Source organism: Mesoplodon mirus (assembly GCF_964341445.2).
Source record: "Mesoplodon mirus genome assembly, chromosome: 1".
Taxonomy (NCBI): Eukaryota; Metazoa; Chordata; class Mammalia; order Artiodactyla; family Ziphiidae; genus Mesoplodon; species Mesoplodon mirus.
Window position 1 is genome coordinate 524,428 of NC_138976.1, and position 17,588 is coordinate 542,015.

Genomic DNA, 17,588 nt, shown 5'->3' on the forward strand with positions numbered 1-17,588 from the left:
ATCATTCTCTCCAGTACCACCTGTGCAGGAATTCTGACTTCAGAATCCATATAGGTTTCCTTCCAACCTCAACCTCCTGGCCTCTGTCTTAACATGAACCCAGGATTTGTTTTAATCAGCTATGGTAAGGTGACAGACACAAAGCCAACTGCCTTGAGAGAAGAGTTTAGAACTTACAGTTTCCAAGTGGGGCACGCCACACCATGCAGGGCCACACGGGGAAGCACCAGTGCCATCAGGAACAGGAGGGACAGGAGAGCTCGGCCAGAGCCTTTACCATGTTTTCAGTGGGAAGGAGGCAGGGTACGCAAGTTTGAGCAAGTTTAGGATTGGATAGTTTGAATAATTTCAGTGGTCTCTAGTGGTCCAGTACCTGGCCCTGGATGATTTAGGCAGGAAAATACTGGCCTGGTGTGTTGGTGACAGGAGGTGGTTGGGGTGTGGGCTCTGGATCGGTTGGTTTGCACGTGAAAGGTGTGTTGGTGGGTGAGTTGTTTGCTGTCTCTAGGAATTAGCCAGCCTGGGAAGGGCAGTCTCTCCCCAGACAGCAAGGCCCTCAAGATGTCAAAGCATCAAAGATCTAGAAAATAAAAAACATGATCAAAGCAGTGCTCATTGCCTTGACTCCTGTCCTCTGAGAACCCCCCCAGCTGGCCTCAGCAGCCCCTCTTGTGGCTTTAGGTTTGTCTGAACAACGTCACCCAACAACTTCTCTCACCCCTTTCCACTCACGCTGTTACTCCCATCAGCAGGTGGGTTCCACCCCTCCCACTGAATGGGGCGGCCCCTTGACTTGCTTGAACTGCCAGAGAGAGAGATGCCATGCCAGTTTCAGGCTCTAAGAAGGGCTGGCAGCTTTTGTTTTCATTCCCTGACAGTCCTGAGCTGCCATGTGACAATATCTGGCTACTCCTCTGGAGAGATCACCTAGAGAGAAAGGGAAAGCCTGGACGTAAGAGTCTCAGACTTCTCGCCTCACTCACACATCCTGACTGCGGCTCCGTGAGGGACCCTGGCTGTTTCAGCTGTCTATTGTTGCATAACAAACCACCCAAATTTATTACTTACTCTGAAAACTAGGCTGCATTCAACTGGGAGGCTCTTCTACTCTGTGTGGTATCTACCTGGGTTAGAATGTCCAAGATGTCCTTTTTGCTGGTGTCTGGCACCTTGACTCGGGTGGCTGGGACAGCTGGGGGCTGCTCAAGTATCCCTTCCCTGAGGCCTCTCCACATGGTTTGCTTGGGGTTCTGCACAGCATGAGAGTCTCCAGGTAGTAAGACTGATTACCTGTGAGCAGGCCCCCAGGAGGGAGGAAGGTAAAGCTGCCAGTCCTCTGGCCTGGGCTTGGAAGTCCCAGAACTTTCTACCAGATTAAGTGCATCAAAATAGTCACAGGGGGCTTCCCTGGTGGCACAGTGGTTAAGAATCCGCCTGCCAATGCAGGGGACATGGGCTCGAGCCCTGGTCCGGGAAGATCCCACATGCCGCGGAGCAACTAAGCCCATGAGCCACAACTACTGAGCCTGCACTCTAGAGCCTGTGAGCTACAACTATTGAGACTGCGTGCCACAACAACTGAAGCCCGCACATCTAAAGCCCGTGCTCCGCAACAAGAGAAGCCACTGCAATGAGACGCCCGCACACTGCAACGAAGAGTAGCTCCCACTCGCCGCAAGTAGAGAAAGCCTGCGCACAGCAATGAAGACGCAATGCAGCCACAAATAAATTAAATAAATAAAATTAAAAACAAAAAACAGTCACAGGAGGGAGATTCCTGGCAGTCCAGTGGTTAGGACTCAGTGCTCTCACTGCCGTGGGCCAGGTTCAACCACTGGTCGGGGAACTAAGATCCCACAAGCTGTGAAGTGTGGCCAAACCCCCCCCCCCAAAACAGTCACAGGACCAGTGAGGATGGAGCATCACACCTGACAGGGAGGGAAGGAATTGATGGTGACAATTTGAGACAAACTACCCACCAGCCAATAGTAGAAAAGTCAACCAGCTGAGCCCAATCTCATCACGGAATAATTAGAAAATCAACACTGTTTTAAGACATTATTATGCAGCAGCACATACGTGGAACAGACACTGACACTTAAAAGTGAGATGCTGTCTCGGAAAATCTACAAACAACAAATGCTGGAGAGGGTGTGGAGAAAAGGGAACCCTCTTGCACTGTTGGTGGGAATGTAAATTGATACAGCCACTATGAAGAACAGTATGGAGGTTCCTTAAAAAACTAAAAATAGAACTACTATATGACCCAGCAATCCCACTACTGGGCATATATCCTGAGAAAACCATAACTCAAAAAGACACATGCACCCCAGTGTTCATTGCAGCACTGTTTACAATAGCCAGGACATGGAATCAACCTAAATGTCCGACGACAGACGAATGGATAAAGAAGATGTGGCACATATATACAATGGAATATTACCTCAGCCATAAAAAGGAACGAAATTGGGTCATTTGTAGAAGCGTGGATGGATCTAGAGACTGTCATACAGAGTGAAGTAAGTTAGAAAGAGAAAAACAAATATCGTATATTAACGCATAGATGTGGAACCTAGAAAAATGGTACAGATGAACTGGTTTGCAGGGTAGAAATAGTGACACAGATGTAGAGAACAAACGTATGGACACCAAGGGGGCAAAGTGGCGGGGGGTGGTCGTGGTGATGGGATGAACTGGGAGATTGGGATTGACATATATACGCTGATATGTATAAAATAGAGAACTCACGAGAACCCGCTGTATAAAAAATAAAATTCAAAAATTCAAAAAAAAAAAAAGTGAGATGCTGCCATCACAAAATTCTGAAATGTGGCCCTGACTTTGGAACCAGACAGCAGGAGGACCTGGCAGGCAGTGAGGACATTGCTGGTGGAGGCCCGAGAAGGGCGGAGCCCAGTCAGGTATTGGTGGAAAAGTGGGACACCATTGCCTGTGGTAACGGGGAAGGCAGAAAATATATCTAAGGATCTGATTTTCCTGGCAGAAAGCATAAAGGGCCAACTGGCTTCTTTCAGTCATTTATGCTAAAGTGAAATAAAGAAAAGAGAAATGAACTAAAGAAGTAATGTTCCATGTTCCAGCAGAAGTTGGAGGAAGTATTTCAAGCCAGGTCCTGCAGCTGGAAAATAAAAACTATTTCTCAGTCTCAGCCTTTCCAGGCAGCAAAGGTTCTCAAGGTAAGAAATGGCATCGTGGGGAAGATCAAATCCAGGACACTGCAGCAAAACATGACCTCAGGGTTAAAAGAAATCCAAGGGCATGGCATATGACCCCTTGTTAAGACCTCTGACGATTCCCAGGGGACGGGACCCTCATAGATGCTGTCAGCCATACAGAAGCGCCTCCAGGCGTCTTGAGGTCTTTGTGCCACAGCACGTGGCTCAACGTCCACAGCAGAAAGGAGCCGCTCAAAGATATTTGCAGTGTAGCTTCTGTCTAATAAAATGTGTTATAATTTGATACCTAGAAAATCCACAAAGTTTTTTTTAGGGGTTGTATTTTCTTGAACTACAATATGGACAAAGTTCAAAATAAAAGAGGCCTCTGGGCTCTCAACTGTCTCAAGGCAAGAAGCAGGCTGAGGAAGCTACTCAGCAGCAAACAGGGCCCATTTCCCATGGAAAAGGGAGGATGACCGAGCATGCAGGGCCAAGAGGCAGAGGGAAAAGCCACTGGGAGCCATAAAAAAGGGTGGGTGGGTTAGGGAGCCACTGGCCAGGAGCAGACAAGCCCTTAAAGGCGCACTGTGACAGCTGTCTGCTGGATTTCAACATTGCTGTGCACCCGTGGCTGCAGGGGGCACACCCCCTTTTCCTTTTTGAACCGGGTGTCTATTCACTTATCCTGTGCTTTCCCTTGGAACGTTGGGTCTTGGGGGGCAGACACCTTGCCTCTGGCCTTGTTGCACATCATAAGCCAAGAGCCACGGTGAGGTGGTGGTTCTAGGCTCTTCCCGTGGGAGGAGCATGAATCATTAGGGGTCAGAGGGTGGACGGGTGGGGGGCAGGCTGTTCCACTGGCAGCCCCCACAACACGCCACACTTTCAGGACTCATGCTCTTGTGCACACCCCTCCCACACGGACTCCAAGCTCACCTGCATGACTTGCTTTGGCCAGCGGGATACTAGCAGGTGTGATTCAATCAGAGGCCCACTGGGACCTGTCACTTACAGCAGAGCCTCCACATGGTAAGCAGTCCAGCTCTCCTGCCTGGATAATGGTACACCACACCCAGGGTCACATGGAAGAAAATGAGGTGCTCCAGGCAAAGTCCCAGCTGAGTCCAACCAAAGGAGGTATCTGGCTGACAGTGTGGAACAGAAGATGCCCAGTCAGTCACAGAATTGTGCAAAATAATAAGTTGATGTGGTTTTAAGCCATGAAGTTTGGGGGGGGGGTTGTCACAGGTCAGCAGGTAACAGAGACACGATCACCCCTAGCACCTGCAGCCCCTTGCAGAAGTCTCTGAAGCACTTCCCGTCCTCGCTCACTGCCTCTATCCGCAATCCTTTGAACCCACCGGGACCTCCACCCTCAGATCTGCCCCCTCTGGTGTCCTCTCTTCTTTACTTGCTGAGCTCAGATGCCCCGGGCAAGCACCCCTCTCTTAGACAGCTCGCTCTCTCCCCCTCACCTCACCGCACTCGCCCAGCATAACCGCAGTCTTGGCTGAATCCAACACTTCTTTCTCCTTGCCTTCTCGGGAGCAGCCTAAATAGGCTGGAGAAAAACACACAGTCACACGGGCTGGTCCCCTTGACACTGCCGGGCCACCCTACTGTCTTTTCCTAGTTCCCTCCTGGTCCTCCTGGTCCTCTCTCCTTGGACCACACTCCCTTCTCACCTTCAGCTGATGGCCTCGTTCTCATCAGAAGAGAACCCCCCAGATTCCTACACCCACATCCACTCACCTCTCAGACTCCTCTTCAAGCTGTGGCTGAGCTGAACCAGCCAGGCTCCTGTCGGAGGCCAGCCCCTGCCCTCCCCTCTCAGGCGATTGCCTCACCTCTTTCTCCTCCATGGGCTCATTCCCACTGGTGGACAACATGCTGCTTCCTTTCCCACTATAAAACCAACACTTTCTCTGGACTTGCCTTTTCTTTCTCGCTTTGGCCGTTTCTCTGCTCCTTTTCAGCCAGAACACCCCAGAAGAGTTGTCAGTCTCAAGGTTTCCAAGCCTTTCCTTCCACTCACCCTTAGCTCGTTCAGTTGGGCTTATTCCTCCATCACTTACTTGTCAAGGTGACCAGCGCCCTCGTGCTGTGTGCTCTATTGACTAATTCCCAGTGCCCACTGACCAGGACCTCTCAGCAGCATCAGACAAGGCTGATCCCTCCCACTCACCCTAGCACTGTCTTCACTTGGCTCCTGGCCCACTGCCCTCTCCTGGTTTCCCTCATACCTGACGTCCTCCTGCTGTTTACCAGCTCCTTCTCTTCTCAAATACTCTCTTAGTATGAGAGTACCCAGGGCTCAATCTTTCCCCTCTCTTTTTCTCTATTTGCATTTCCTCCCATGGTGAGCTCATCCAGCTGTATGGCTTTAAATACGACAAATATGCTAATGAACACCAAATCTGTACCCCAGGCTGGACACCTCCCTGAACGCCATATTCACATATTCAACTGCCTTATCACCTTAACGTGCAGCCTGAGGGAGAAATACATTTTTATTTTGCTAAGCTGCTGAGAATTGAGGGATATTTGTTACTGCAGCATAACCAGGGCTATCGTGACTGCTACAGAACACGGCCACCACAGGTGTCCCGACATCATCGCTTCCTGGGTGGGTGCTTGCATGGGCTTCCTAAACAGCCTGCTTGCTGCCACTCTTTCCGGCATTGTCTCCACCAGCCGGTGTGACGCACTGAATAGCTATTCCTCTGCTCCAATCCTCCAGTGGCTCACTTTTCTGAGTGTAGAAGTCAGAGTCCTCACGAGAGCCTACATGGTCCCCTTCCCGCCCTCCACGTCTCTGGCCTCGTCCCCTGTTGCTCTCATGCACTCCTGTGCTCACAGTGGCCACCTCCACTTTTCAGACGCACCAAATGTGTTCCCAGTTTATGGCCTTGGCACTGGCTCGTCTCTCTGCTGGAGATGCTCTTCCCCTAGAGCCCACATGGCTCACTCCTCCTCCCAGTTTGTTCAAATTACTTGGCAATGAGGCCTACCCCGCCCACCACCTTTCCTGGATCCCCAACTCCCTAATGCTGATTGTTTCCCCACAGCACTGATCACTTTTTAACATGGCATATAACTCACACGTCACGGGCCTTTTCTGCCTCCCTCGCTAGAACAGGGGTTTGCAATTTGTTGGGTGCACCGGTGTAGAGTGGTTTCATCGGGCGCTGGGGGTGAGAGCCCGCTGGAGTGGTTGCCAGCAGACAGGTAAAGCCCCGCCAAAGTCCTCAGCCCTTGGAGTTCCAGTTCAGGAAGGACCTGGCGCAGGCTGTTCGAAGCCCAGGCTCGAAGCCCAGGGAAGGCTGGTGCAGCCCGAGGATGGGCTATAGCGGCGGTCCCAAACCTTTTTGGCACCAGGGACCAGTTTCATGGAAGACAGTTTTTTCCACAGACCGAGGGCGAGGGCGGGGGCGGATGGGGGGGCGCGTTCAGGCGGTAATGCGAGCGATAGGGAGCGGCTGATGAAGCTTCGCTCTCTCGCCCACTGCTCACCTCCTGCTGTGCACTCAGGCCGCGAACTGGTACCGGTCCACAGACTGGGGGTTGGGGACCCCTGGGCTACAGGGTCCTAATCCGGGCCCCTGTGTGGAGACGGCCAGGGAGGAGGAGGGCGGGCCTGTCGGCAGTGGACCCAGCCCCTACGCCACAGTGGCCCCTGGGCTCCGGGTCCCTGTCCCCACTCCGGCCTCCTGCCCGCTGTCCGAGGACGGGGTACGGTTTACTGGCAGCCGCAGCCAGTCCCGCAGGGACCCCGACCTGTAGAGCCCGGAAGGCCCGGGGCGCGGAGCCAGGCCGCCCTCCTCGAGGGGCGGGGGCCGGGTCAGGGTCGCGGGGGCGAGGGCGGAGGCCGGGTCGGTACCGGGGTAGGGGGTCGGGGCCGGGAGCCTGTACGGTAGCCTCCCGCACAAAGCTTCCCGCGAAACTGACGTGCGCCGGGCGGCCGCGAAGGCACCGCCCCCGACCGCGCCCCTCCCCCGCGCTGGCCCAGCTCCTCAGCGCGCCTGCGCATCCGCTCTCCTGCCATTGGCTGCGTCGTGGCGGCGCGCGCCGGCCGGCGCGCTGCGCGTCCCACCATTGGCCGGGCGGCGGCGCGCGGGGGTGTGTCGGCGTCGCGCTCCGCCCCTGGCCTCGCTCGCTGAGGTGCGCGCGGTGGCGGCGGCGGCGGCGCGTGGCAGGTCCGGCGGGCGCCAGGAGGCGGCGGCCCGACCCCGGCCCAGCCTCGTCCCGCCCGCCCGCCCGCCCGGCCCCGATCCTGACCCCAACTCATCCGACTGGCCCGCCCGGCTCGCCGTGGCCCCGCCCCGGCCCCGGCACCTCCTGAGGGAGAGGCGCCGCCGGCCGAGCGCAGGCCCGGCCATGACCGACTTCAAATTGGGCATCGTGCGGCTCGGCCGGGTGGCCGGGAAGGTGAGCGGCGCGGGACTGGGGCGCTGGGCCGGGGGCCGGGCCGGCGCTGGGAGTAGGCGGCCGGGGTGCGAGGCAGGGGGCCGGACCGGAGCTGGGGGTGGCGGGCGGGGTCTGGGAGTCGGAGTCGGGGGTGCGAGGCTGGGGGTCGGGGGCGCGGGGCTGGGGGCTGGATCGGGGGCCCGACCCGGGCCGGGCAGTTTGCGGGCGGCGGGCCGGCGGCCTGGCTCCCGGGGCAGCCCTCCTCCGGTTGCGGCCCGGGGCTCCGACCATGCGCCGTGGCCGGGGAGCAGGGGGCTGTGGCTGCGCCTGAGGACGCGGGGAGCGCAGGCCCTTCCGAGGCGGCGCGCTCGCTCCTCGCCGAGACCTGCGTGTGCGCGCCGCCAGTGCCTGCCGGTCCGTAGTGAGCTTCGGGCAGGGTTCGTGCTGCCAGCGGCGGCCCCGTCTGGCTGAGCCTCAGTGGGCCTCGCCAGAGCGGGGCCTCCCTCTGCTTCTCTCCCTTACCTGGCCCCGCCCTCCGCGTGTTCGAGGCTGGGGCTTCCTGGCACCTGTGGGCATTGAGGCTTGGCTGTTTCCAGGAGCCGGCCGGCCGTGCAGCTGCACCAGCCACGGACCTTACCCTGGATGGGAACCCTGTTCCCATCACCAGCGGCGGAAGCTTCTGGTGGGAGAGAGGAGCAGAGGCAGTCAGATAAAGGTAAAACCGATTCAGATGCTAGAAAAAAGCTTTCCAAGCGAGAATGACACTGGTCCGTTTGGGGGACCGTTACCTGCCCTTCCTGCAAGGGGACATGACTTTCTAACTATGGAAGGGTGGGCTCCCCATCAGCTCTGAGGTCCCTTCGAACTCAGTGACTGATTGCACTAATGTCATCCCTTAAAACTTTTATTTGGAACACTTTAGACAGACAAAGAGGTAGGAAGGACGATTCAGTGAGCACCTGTGTGAGGACCGCCTGGCTTAATAAATAAAATAAATGTTAACTGAAACCTTCTGGATATTCTGCCTCAATCCCGGCCCCCTCCCTCTACTCCAGTGACGTCATACTCTTGGACTAGGTTTATCAGCACATTAAAATGCACAGCTTAGTACCTGTCCAGTCCTGTGGCACTTCCTTTGGTTCTTCGCGAGCAGATGGGAAGTGAAGCCTGATGCCGCGACTCTGCGCAGTCGTGAGTGGGGAAGGGCCAGGCTTTGGCACCTCTGCCTGCTTTCAGGACAGACGGCCCCTCGCCTGCTGACCTCGCTTAGTCTCAAGGGGCCTCTTCTGCTCATTATCGGTACCTCGTACTGATTCCAAATGTAACGTCTTGAAACGTTAATTTCCAGACCAAGTACACACTGATAGATGAGCAGGACATCCCGCTGGTGGAGGGCTACTCCTTTGAGGTAAGGACGCCGTGCCTTTGCTGGCATGCCCTTAGTCATGCCCAGGAGGGTCACAAGGGGTGGGTTTTCTTCCCTGTGATGTGAGGGCAAGACCTGGTACGCGAGCATCTCCAGCTGTCTGTCTGTCACTGCCCTGTGGAGCCCCCTGCCGCCTCTGCGATGCTGGTCTTCCCCCACTTCCGCCTGGTTGCAGGCTCTTCCTGAAAGGGAGACAAATTGTGTCATGTTTATGATTGAGTTCAGTTGTACAAGCTTCTGTGCCCTGGGAGACTCCCCAGGGCTGCCCCCCTTCTCTCGCCCTCCGCTGTTCCTACCTGATGAAGCTGTGCGGGCTCCAGTCTGCACCCGCCCACTCCTCCTTCCACGAGTCTGTGGACCCACTCTTACCTCAGATGTCACCCTTTTACACTTACTTGGTCTAGGGCTTGTCTTTTTTTTACTGGGTGGGTTTTTTTTTATTTTACGGGTAGGAAGATTTATTTCTCTGTGTCCACAATGTTTTGCAAAGAGTGGCTCGTGACCGTGTCTTGCCTCCACAAGAGGAGACTGCTTCTGGTGCCACGTGTCTGGGAGACTCCGGAGACCCCCAGGGTCCCAGGAATAGGCCTGGGATTGTCCCTCTGGCTTGTTTTTTAGTTTGGAATGTTGTTGGTAATCAGAGCCTTTTTAACAGAGCTTTTTCTTGTTTTCTCTCAGGCCCGGATGGAAGTAGACGCAGATGGAAATGGTGCTAAGATATTTGCATACGCCTTTGACAAGAACCGAGGAAGGGGGTCGGGAAGGCTCCTTCATGAGCTGCTGTGGTGGGTGTTCCAAGCTGCTTGATTCCCCTGTCGGCTTTGCACAAGCCCTGAGGTGCACGGGGCTCATGGAGCCGGCAGACCCCTTGTTGACACGCGGTGCCCCAGGTCTCCCAGTTAACTCTGTGTCATTGTCACTACCCCGGAGGGGTGGCTGCCTTGCGACCCGTGGTACTGGCAGTGCAGCCAGAGAGTCTGCAGGCTGAGCCCCCTTTCTGCTCGGCGTGTTTGGGACACAGTCTCCTCTGGCCCCTCCTCTGGGTTGGGGAAGGGCCTTCCCCTCTTCTGTGTGAACAGCGAGGTTCCAAAGTACTTGGGACCACGCAAGTGGGGTGTTCTCCAGGCCGTGTGAGATGGTTTCGGGTTCCCTCCTTGGCTCCCTGCAGCCTAGCTCTTAAAGTCCAGGGGCTGGGCTGTCCACGTGGCCTGTCCTGGTTGGGCCACAGACTGACATACTTGGGTTCCTCTCCGCAGCCTTGCTCCTGATGGGTCCTGTCGGTGTGACAAGGGACCAGTTCAGGGCGCACGGCTGAGGCGTTCAGGAGGGTTGGGAGCCCATCTGGAGCACTGTCTGTTTCCTAGGGAGCGGCACAGGGGGGGCATCGCCCCTGGGTTTCAGGTGGTGCATCTCAACGCTGTCACTGTGGACAATCGCCTGGACAACCTGCAGCTGGTGCCATGGGGTTGGCGGCCCAGAGCCGAGGAGACCTCCAGCAAGCAGAGGTGGGTCTTCTTGGGGCCTGGTGATGTGACCGAGATGCCCCTGAGGGCGGCCCCTCCAAGCTCACTGCCAAGAGGGGCCCACGTCTACTCTGTGCTCTGAGGCTTCTGTGGGTTTGGTGACCTTGGCCGTTTTCTCTCAGGGTGCGGGGGTCCTCTTTTTCTTCACTGGGGGAGGAGACCGTTTGGATGCTTACCTTTCTGGACTGGTCTTCTGAATTGGCTCTCGTGGGGAGAGGGGTTGTGTGGGCCGGTCCCCTGTAGGTGGGCAGGACGCCCTTGAGATGTAGGAGCCGTCTTCATCTCAGGGATGCCCCTGTGCACACAGATGGGTCTTGCTGTCATGCTCTTTTGTAAACAGTTTGTCTGGTCAGTGGTTTAAAGGAAGCAGGACAGTGTGGCTCGGGGGTTGGCCGCTTGGCCTCCACCTTTCCTTGGTCCTGAGGACTTGGGTGGAGGGGATGCTCCGAGGGCAGTTCCCGTGGCCCCAGGAACAAGCCCCTCTGTGACTTCATGGAGCCCTTAGAAGAGCTGGGGGACCAGCAGGATGGGAGCCAAAATGAGCCAGGGTGTCCCTGGCCACCTGGGCATCATTTAGGGGCTCCCTAGGGCTTCTGTGCATCTCCTCGGGCCCCTGGGCAGCTTCTCCTGACTTTGGCGGTGATGGTGCTGACTTCCCCTACAAGCAGAAGTTGGTGAGGTCGGTGCAGGGGTGTCAGTGTTTCTTAGGATGGAGACTGGGTGGATCCTTTGCAGTGGTCACCACTGGGGTCTTGGTAGAGCCCCATGCACTGGAGGTAGTAAATGGCGGGATTGCCCGGCCAGCTGGGCTTGCTGGTGGGGGATGGTCCCCAGGTGTAAGAAGGCCACATCCAATCCGATGCTGCTGCAGCTCTGGAGGGGTGTCCGTAACTCTGTACGAGGGGAGGGGGTGGGTCTCCAGGCGTAAGGGGTCTCTACTCTGTTGTTAGAGGCTGATCCCAAGACCCCCCTCCTGAGGGAGGCTGATCCTCTTGTGGTAGCTGGGTTAGGATTTTCATCTTCCTGGAGGTTATGTGAATCTAGACTTCTGGTTGCAAGTGACAGAAACTAAGCCCAATTTGGCTGAAGCAAAGATAGGACCCTTAATGGCTCCCCTGCTGAGATGTGGAAAGCCACAAAGCCACCTCCAGGTCTCAGGAGCGGCTGCCAGGGCTGCACACCCGCTTTCCTCAGCAGTGTCTGGCAGCGTGGGGGAGTCAGCTTGTTTTGAGTCACTTCTGTCTCCGTGCTGGGGGCAGGAGGGTTCTTTCATCAACAGAAGGAAGCTTGTGTCATCAGGACAAGTGTAAGGGCGGCTGAGCGGAACACCAGCCTCCATGGATTTCCCCCAAGTTGTCCAGCACTCACATGGGTTCAGGGCAGGCCTGAGGCTCACCCTCCCTGGCTCCATGCAGGTCTGCTGCTGCCCATTGCAGACACTGGAGGGACACTGCCCACCGTGTCACCCAGTGATGGGTCTGTCTTTCTGGGATCTCAGCATTTGTCCATCTGAGCACCACGTATTGTTGTGAGATGAGGCGACCACGGTTAAGAAGACCTGTTTGGAAAAGGGTCTGTTACACCCAGGGCTGCCCCACCGGTGGTCTTCCCCAGGCCATGGCCCAGCTGCCCCATTCTCCTTCAGACCACTCCCAGGAGGCCCAGGACCACCCCAGGGGCCTCTCCCTGCTGGTTGGCCCAGGAGCAGATGGGTTGGGGTTGGCCTCAGTTTGCCAGCCTGGGGTCGGCCCGCCAGCAGTCCTCCACCTGTCGGGGCAGAGCCAGCCCAAGGGTGGCCTGAACTCCCCGCTGGCCCGGCGTCACGTATCCTTCCATCTCACTCAGTGGCCTCCGCATGGCGGCTCTTTGTAGTAATCACCCCATATGTGAGGCGGGCGGTTCGGCAGCACAGCTCCTGCCAGGCATGTACCTTCTGCTCTGCTTTCCTGGCGTCACTTCAGTGGGGCCACGAGGGCGGCCCAGCCGGGTGGAAGGTGCTCTTTGCAAAGGTGCATTTTCCTCCCTTTCTGCCTTCAGAAGCCGGCTGGGACTGAAACTCACCTTTGTCTTCTAGGACTTCATTGAAGGGCTCAGAAAGTAGCCAGTTTTCTCCCACATCCTGACTTTGACCCTTTCCTTCTTTAAAAAAATCTTTTTATTGTGGCAAAATACAGATAACATTTACTGTTTTAACCATTTTTAAGTGCATGGTTCCGTAGCATTAAGCAAATTCAAATTGTCATGTATCATCACTACCATTGTTTCCAGAACTGTCTCATCTTCCCAAACCGAAGCTCTGTCCCCATTAAACACTAATTCCCCACCCATCTCCTCTGCCAGCCCCTGGTACCTACTGTTCTGTGAATTGACAAGTCCTTGGACCTTATCTGAGTGGATTAATATGGCATTTGTCTTTTTGTGTCTGGCTTATTTCACTTCGCCTCATTTATGTCTTTGAGGCTCATCCATGTCATAACATGTGTCAAAATTTCCTTCGTTTTTAAGGTTCAGTAATACTCCATTGAGAGTGTGTGTGTGTGTGTGTGTGTGTGTGTGTGTGTGTGTGTGTGTGTATGGCACATTTGGTTTATCCATCATCCATCAGTGGGCACTTGGGTTGTCTCCACCCCTTGTCTGTCGTAAATGATGCTGCCGTGAACACAGTTGTACAAAGAGCTCTTCGAGTCCCTGCTTTTGATTCTTCAGAGTGTGTACCCAGAAGTGGGATTGCAGGCCCATAGGATAATTCTGTTTACTTTCTGAGGAAGCTCCACACTCTTGTCCACAGCATCTGCGCCATTTTACCTTCCCCCCAGCAGTGCATGGAGGCCCCAGTGTCTCCATACCTTCACTAACACTTGTTTTCTGTTTGTGTGATAGTAGCCATCCCAAGAGTGTGAGGTGGTCTCATTGCGGTTTTGAGTTGCATTTTCCTGATGATCAGTGATGTTAAGCATCTTTTCATGTACTTTTTGGCCATTTGTATATCTTCTTTGGAGAAACATCTATTCAGATGCTTTACCCATTTTTAAATTGGGTCGTTTGTTTTTTTGGTTGACTTGTAGAGTTCTTTATATATTCTGGGTACAAATCCCTTATCAGATATATGGTTTGCAAATATTTTCTCCCAGTCTATAGGTTGCCTTTTCATTCTATTGATTGTCTACTGATTGTCTCTTTTTTTAAAAGTTTTTATTTATTTGTTTGTTTGTTTATTTAGGCTGCATTGGGTCTTCGTTGCTGTGCGCAGGCTTTCTCTAGTTGCGTTGAGCAGGGGCTACTCTTTATTGCTGTGCGCGGGCTTCTCACTGTGGTAGCTTCTCTTGTTGCAGAGCACGGGCTCTAGCTGTGTGGGCTTCAGTAGTTGTAGCATGTGGGCTCAGTAGTTGTGGCTCTCGGGCTCTAGAGCGCAGGCTCGGTAGTTGTGGCCCACGGGCTTAGTTGCTCCGCGGCATGTGGGATCTTCCCGGACCAGGGCTTGAACCTGTGTCTCCTGCATTGGCAGGCGGATTCTTAACCACTGCACCACCAGGAAAGTCCCTGACTGTCTCTTTTTTTTTTAAACCCACATTTGTTTATTTATTTATTTTTGGCTATGTTGGTTCTTCACTTCTGTGCGAGGGCTTTCTCTAGTTGTGGCAAGCGGGGGGTCACTCTTCATCGCGGTGCGCGGGCCTCTCACTATCGAGGCCTCTTTTGTTGCTGGAGCACAGGCTCCAGATGCGCAGGCTCAGTAGCTGTGGCTCACAGGCCCAGTTGTTCCGCGGCATGTGGGATCTTCCCAGACCAGGGCTCAAACCCGTGTCCCCTGCATTAGCAGGCAGATTCTCAACCACTGCGCCACCAGGGAAGCCCCTGACTGTCTCTTTTGATGCACAAAATAATTGACTTTTCATGGAGTCCAGTTTGCCTGTTTCTTCTCTTGTTACTGTGCCTTTGGTGTCATATCCAGGATTAATGCCAAATCCGATGTTGTGAAGCTTTTGTCCTATGTTTTCTCTGAGAGTTTTATTGTTTGGGGTCTTACATTTAGGTCCTTGATCCATTTTGAATTAATTTTTGTCTGTCACATTAGAAGAGGGTGACCCTTCCCTTTTTTTTTTTTTTTTTTTTCTTTTGGAAGTATAGTTGATTTACAGTACTGTGCCAGACACTTCCCTTTTTTATCCAAGTCCCTCCTGGCCCGGTCTCCAGAGAGGGTGGGTGGGTTGAAGGGGATGGTCCACCCATCCGTTTGCTCTCGAAGTGCGGGAGGTGCCTCCTTTGGAGGCCAGCCCCAGAGCGGGCCGCTCATTGCCTTGTGCTCACCACACCGCCTGTGCCTCTTGTGGGGCAGGTGCGGGCACTTACAAGCTTCTGGCCCCAACCAGCAAGAGGAGTGTTCGGGGGGTGTAGAGCAGCTCACAGCAATTGGGCAGGCAGGCCAACCAGGGGCAGATGTGGGCGCCTCTGGGGCCGCGAGCACGTGATCTCCGTGCCTGTCTTGTGTGCAGCCGTCCCAGGCGTTGGGGAGATTGACGAGCAAGGCAGACAAAGCCCTGCCCTGTGCCTTTTAGTGGGAAGATGAAACAGGCTACATACTGGATGTTACGGAGAGGTGAGCCCAGGCAGTGCAGTGGGCCAAAGGAGAGTCAAGCTGCAAAACTGGGGGCGGGGCAGCCTGAGAAGAGGAAGCAGCTGGTCCACCCTGGGGTCACTCACTGTCACCTCCATACCTTGACCCTTCCTGGCCAAGGCATCCTGAAGCGCCTGCTTCTCTTTAAGGGAGCAAAGCTTATACTGGCTGGCGATTCAGCAGCTGCCCACGGACCCCATAGAGGAGCAGTTCCCCGTCCTGAACGTGACCCGGTACTACAACGCCAACGGGGACGTGGTGGAGGAGGAGGAGACGTCCTGCACCTACTACGAGTGCCATTACCCGCCCTGCACCATGATCGAGAAGCAGGTGCGCGGCGGGGGAGCCCCGGGCCTCCCCTAGGACTGCCCTCTCGTGGCTTCTCCCCTGCGGTGGCTGTTCCTTTGTCACTGCCTGACCGGGGCCCAGACCCTCCGGCCTCGGTGCACGGGCGGCCAGGTCCTCGCAGGTCTGCCATGTGACCGGAGCGCCGCTCTTCTGTGTCCTTTCAGCTCCGGGAGTTCAACATCTGCGGGCGCTGCCAGGTGGCGCGCTACTGCGGCTCCCAGTGCCAGCAGAAGGACTGGCCGGCCCACAAGAAGCACTGTCGGGAGAAGAGGCGCCCCTTCCAGCACGAGCTTGAGCCGGAGCGATGACCGGGCGGTCACGGGGCTTCTCATCTCCCCGGGCTGCGGGCTCGGCGGGCGGCTGGACCGGGGCCACCAGAGGGGCTGTTCCTGCACCTGCACCTGCTCCGCCACCGGAGGCCCCCCCGCACCCCGTGGAGCAGAGACAGCTGGGAGGCCCCCCGGGACGCTTCTCATTATTTATATGTTAATATGTTTGTAAACTCATGTACAGTTTTTTTGGGGGGGAGGCAGCGGGAGGGTTAGAAAGTACAAATAGGGTCATTTGCTGTAACACTCACTCTCCGGGCGGCTGAGCCGAGGAGGGCGGCCTGCCCGGGTTGGGGCAAAGTAAAGGGTGGGACCGCCCGGCGTCCTGGCTGCTGTCTGCTCTCCGCCTCGGCCGGCATCCGTGGTGTGGGTACGGGTGCGAGGGCTGCCGTCCCCACCCCCAGGCTGCGTGGGAGCGTGAGGGAGACCCAGACCTGTCCCTGTCCTGCAGCAGGAGCTGCTGAGGGTGGTTAGTTGCTCGGCCCCTGTTTCGGCCCCTTTGAGCTCATGCAGTGGGTGCCTGGGAGCTTGGGGTGGGGCGGGGCGGGGCGGGGTGGGCTTCTCCCAGCAGGACTGCTGAGGTCCACCTGCAACTTGGAGCAGCCCGAGGGGTGAGAACTGCTTTCCTGTGCTCCTGGGAGCTGCAGATCTCAGGGCTGGGCAGCATCTTGTACACCTGGCCAAGCCGCCTGGGGGCCGCAAGCTGGGTGGTGTGGCTGGGAACTTGCTGGTCTCCGGGGAGAGTGAAGGCTGACATCCGTGTGGGGTCATCCCTGGCCCCACGTTGGCCCTGCGGGCTCCTGCCACGCCCTCCTTCCTGCATTGTTCCTGCAAATCTCCCTCTCCCGGGACACCCTGTGTGTGCTCTGCTTCCCTGGCTGGGGCCAGCCCCTTTGTGGCCTCTGGTCTGTGAACTGAGCTGAGCTTCCGTAGCTGCTTTTGCAGAACTTGGAGGCCTCCTGGGCAGGGCGTCCTGGAGAACAGGACTGGGGAAATGGGTGATAGCAACATGCGGGGAGCAGGAGGGAAGGCTCAGTTCCAACCCCGAGGGAGGGGTTTTCTGCAGGTGAAGGGACTCCATGTTCCCACACGGGTTTTTGCTGAGAAGACCTTGCTACCGTGCAGGTCAGCTGTGGTGCCTCTTCCAGGCTGGGGTTTTTTGCTCCGGGTTCCCCCAGACCCCAGGTTGAGCACCAGTGGGGGCTCAGAAAGCTGTCAGAGAAGAGGCTGTGTGATCCTGAGAGACTGTCCTACCGACCACAGCTGGCCCGAGCCCTCGGGACGTTCCCAGGGCCAGGATAACTCCCAATTCAGAGGCCAGCTCTGGCCAGGCCCATGGGGGTGGGGAATCCGGTGTAGACCAGCGTGTTGAGGTTTGGGTAGTCTTCCAGGCATGGGGCCCTGAGTGTGCTCAGTCTGCTTTTAAAAACAGGCTCCTGGGATGAGGAGGCCCTGGGCTACAGGCTGTGTGTCTTGCCTGTGTCCTTTGGGGAGTGGCCAGGTTGGCCCTCCAGACTTTTTACGTTCCCTGACCAGGACTGTCTTGTGGTCAGCTATTCCTCGGAAAATTACATTAAAAGGGAAGTGTCAGAGTGTCGGCCGACCCATAGGATAACACGCTGGGTCCTGATTCCGGGTGCTTGCCGCTGTGGCTCATGGCTCATCTGGAATAGCCTTGACCTGGGGATGGCTGTCCAACATGGCTGCAGGAGCTGGTGCTGTAGCTGGTGGCTGTCCCCTCCTGATGGTGCTGTGTCTTGT

The 17,588-nt window shown here is 56.0% G+C and overlaps 1 protein-coding gene across 2 annotated transcripts; it reads left to right on the forward strand.

Moving 5' to 3' along the window:
• Positions 1-7,374: 7,374 nt before the first annotated feature.
• On the forward strand, positions 7,375-16,148 carry ZMYND19 (zinc finger MYND-type containing 19). Of its 2 annotated transcripts, none has more exons than XM_082627312.1 (6): positions 7,375-7,607; positions 8,935-8,994; positions 9,691-9,797; positions 10,377-10,517; positions 15,300-15,480; positions 15,663-16,148. In XM_082627312.1, exons 1-6 carry the CDS (start codon positions 7,557-7,559, stop codon positions 15,804-15,806), a joined length of 684 nt encoding a protein of 227 aa, XP_082483438.1. In that variant the 5' UTR covers positions 7,375-7,556; the 3' UTR covers positions 15,807-16,148. The 2 variants fall into 2 exon arrangements, with proteins under 2 accessions (XP_082483438.1, XP_082483439.1); XM_082627313.1 differs by lacking the exon at positions 7,375-7,607 and adding an exon at positions 8,211-8,301.
• The last annotated feature ends 1,440 nt before the right edge of the window (positions 16,149-17,588 follow it).